The following is a 3242-nucleotide window of genomic DNA, read 5'->3' as shown; positions in this document are numbered from 1 at the left end:
GATAACAATCTTTTAAAACCAAACACAAGTTTAAAAGCTCTTATCTGGGTTTTGTGTTTTGTGTTTTTTTTCCCTGGTGACATTTTCGAATGGGGAAGAAGATTTAAGTGAAATATGAAATCATTTTTTGTCGTCTTTATGTTCAATTTTTGTCTCCCTCGTGAAGACTTACATGAGATTCATTATTCATATACAATTATGGCCTCCTCTGATTTTGTTTGTGTGCGCATCTCTATCTCTCATTCTATACACTGTTATCTCTGATTACGAATCATAAGTTTCTCAGAGATCTTATACGAGTATTGAGCTTTCAATCCATTTATTCCGAGTAACAAGCAAACCTGTTTTTGTTTTAGTAAGATCCAATTATTTATTCCAACTCTTCTATAAGCAGAGTACTACTGGGGAGTTTTTTTTTCTCAGAAGTGGCCTAACTTCTCCACAAGCTTATTCTCTATTTCCATCCTCTTAGTCATCAACAGACCGTAGGTGGAAGCCACGTTTGCGTCTCCTGCTTTTACCTTGAGCTTGCAGTTGAGAGATGTCTTCTCCAGTTTCCCTTCGTAGAGATTTGAGATTGGCACAAAGCTTCCTTTTTTGTTGCAGAGCCAGCCATGAGCAGCTCTCAGTGCAGCTCCTAGTGATGCTGAATCTATTGCACACAAAAACAGACACTTTGTTTAATCCTCTGGAGATCATGCAGGTAAATAAGGGAGCTGCAACTTTTTATGTTACAAGTGTTACCAGGTCTTTGGACAGTATATACATCACATCCGAAGATTGCTGAGATCCAACTCAAGATGTTCTCATTAGCGGATGCACCTCCTGTCGCTATTATTCGGATCGGAGGGGAAGGCATACCAAATCTCTCAGTATGAGCCCGTTTTGAAAGAAACTGACCTTCGATCAATGCCCTTACCTGACAGGAAACAATACATTGAGATGAATCACAAACTTTGCAAGTAGGTGACTGCATAGAACAACAGTGTATGAGAGTGTGTTTGTGTGTGTGCACTTGCTTACCTCTGTGGGAGGGTCGAACTCATCGACCTCTCGTTCTTTCACACCATTAAGAGACTCACCAGAGAAGTTCTCAAGAATGTAACGATGGGAGCCAACTAAGCATTGATAAAAACAGTAGTCAAGGAAGCTTATAGCTTTTTGCCAAGAGCAATGGCATGGAAAGGAGAATAACTCAACAACATACCGGGGAGTGGTGGGAGAATTTCATTTTCAGTGTAGTAGAAGCCGAGTTTTCCATCTAATGGATCCAGTAGTGTATTTAGAAAACAAAGAACTTGAATATAATATAGACGGACACCTGAAGGATTATGAAATAGCAACTTACTGTTTAGTGGCTGTGTTTGCTGCAAATACTTGTTAAAAACATCCCAAGATCCCTCAGCACAACGGTCACGAATTTCTGAAACGGAGAGTCACATATTCTTAGTTGTCTCAGAGGATCAAACAAAGTATAAGAACAGATAAGAGTTGGAGTTTGCAGTAATGACTACCTTCCCGGGTGAGAGAAGCATTCTTGTAAACCAACATTACCATATAACTCTCAGGGTCCACAGGATTAGGGAACACATGGCCCTCAAGACTGGGTTGATGTTCTTTGCTAATCCCAAATACCTGTAAGAGTTTACAATGTTTGACATGTGAAATGGTAAGAATACTAGTCCGTTTATGAGATACCTAAATATCAAATTAGACAAAAATCAAGAGACATGCCGTGTCACTGGTCCCAAGACTGATCGCCAGATCTCCAGGAGTACTAAGAGTTAAACCTGCAGAACATTTCAGAACATTGTATAACCTCATCGGCACCTTGTATTTCATATACGAACACAAACAGAATTAAATCGCAAGATAAACTTCCATTTCGTCATAATTGTTGCAGTTGCTACTCAAAAGCAAAATATATAAAGTGTGACCCCAAGCTTCTGTTCTTAATATGTACCTGCCAAGCTATTAGGATTATCTCCTGACCACTGCACAACCACACAGTTCTTTGCAAAACCGAACCTGCAACAACACCAAAAGAGTCTCTGAATCAAACATGTAAAACTGCAAGAATCTTAAAGTTTTGTTTAAATGCATACAGAAACAACATCCGAGTATTATCATCTTTTTAGTAAGTCTACAAATCCGGTTAAGACATAAGAATCCTGATCACAACCAATACTAACCTCTCAACAAAATACTGAGAAATGGAACCAGCAGTAGCATAAGCTGGTGCTAACTTCCCAAGTTTTTCCTCCAAACCTGTAGCCGTAGCCTGCAAATTAGGAAACATCCATTATTTGGGGTCCTAACTATATATAGCCGCCTCAAAACTCCGATCACAACAAACCTCTAAAGCAGATTTAGACCAACATCGTTTCTTTACATCCATCAAATTCATCCCAGCTGCATCAGTTTCATCAATGGAAGCATAATCTCCAATCAACAAAGACGCCATAAAAGAGCTAACAAGCGAAATCCGCTCCGTGCTCTTATAAGTATCCCCCTGAGTCATAAAAATCTTCCGTATCTGCGGACCAGTGAACCGCTCATAAGCACGAGACCCCGTGATCTGAGACAGTTCCATAGCTCCACCCACAGCATTCTCAATCTCTTTACACTGCATCGTAGTACTACTATCCATCCATATAGGCGATTCCTTAACCGAAAAAACGTTTTCGAGCTGTTCTTTCAAAGATCTCTTTGAATCCAAAGATCTCAATACCTCAGAACTACCTTTAGACCAATACACACTACCGTGTTGCTGCCCGCTACCGGAAACAGCAATGACCTTACCGAAATCGAAATTGGAATCAGAGGAGAGCTTCTGGAGGATGAGATCAAGTGCCTCCACCCACATGAGAGTTGGGGAGACGATTCTACCGTTGACGGTAGTGTCTCTGTAAACCCCGTCTTTGGTTTTATAATGGGGAAGATCAGAATCGAAATGAACGAGTTCGGTTTTGATTATGTTTAGGTCAGAGTCCAACACAGTTGCTTTCAAAGACCTTTCAATTCATTAAGGAATCCACGATTCAGATCGATCAAATTAATGAATTTCAAAATGATCAAATCGGAGAGAGATAACAACAACGTAGGAGGAATAGAAGGAAGGGGGGGACGTACTGGGTAGAGCTGTCGAAGCCGAGGAAGAAGGAATCGGGAGGAAGAGAGAGATCCGCCATTGTTGATTGATTTGATCCAAAGATTGTAGGGGAACGATTAAAACGATTGAA

At 40.4% G+C, this 3242-nt stretch overlaps 1 protein-coding gene across 1 annotated transcript; it reads right to left on the bottom strand.

The window, feature by feature from the left end:
* Positions 238-3236, bottom strand: LOC104724092 (xylulose kinase). Its single transcript, XM_010442542.2, has 11 exons — positions 3133-3236; positions 2357-3014; positions 2193-2281; positions 1964-2028; positions 1735-1790; positions 1515-1635; positions 1349-1423; positions 1208-1261; positions 1024-1118; positions 745-919; positions 238-652 (listed from the first exon to the last, which is right to left on the bottom strand). The coding sequence occupies exons 1-11, from the start codon at positions 3189-3191 to the stop codon at positions 420-422; spliced, it is 1680 nt and encodes a 559-aa protein (XP_010440844.1). The 5' UTR covers positions 3192-3236; the 3' UTR covers positions 238-419.

The sequence above is a fragment of the Camelina sativa genome, chromosome 2, assembly GCF_000633955.1.
Source record: "Camelina sativa cultivar DH55 chromosome 2, Cs, whole genome shotgun sequence".
Taxonomy (NCBI): Eukaryota; Viridiplantae; Streptophyta; class Magnoliopsida; order Brassicales; family Brassicaceae; genus Camelina; species Camelina sativa.
Note: the sequence above shows the minus strand (reverse complement) of the source record. Positions and strands in the feature narration are given on the sequence as shown.

What these genes read in the sequence shown, in the direction of transcription:
- LOC104724092 (XM_010442542.2), bottom strand. Translation starts at nt 3,191, where the DNA reads ATGGCGGATCTCTCTCTTCCTCCCGATTCCTTCTTCCTCGGCTTCGAC. An exon ending in GTCTTGGGACCAGTGACACG is followed by an intron (nt 1,636 to 1,734) that starts GCATGTCTCTTG and finishes AAACTCTTACAG; the next exon opens with GTATTTGGGATTAGCAAAGA. An exon ending in GCAAACACAGCCACTAAACA is followed by an intron (nt 1,262 to 1,348) that starts GTAAGTTGCTAT and finishes TGGATCCATTAG; the next exon opens with ATGGAAAACTCGGCTTCTAC.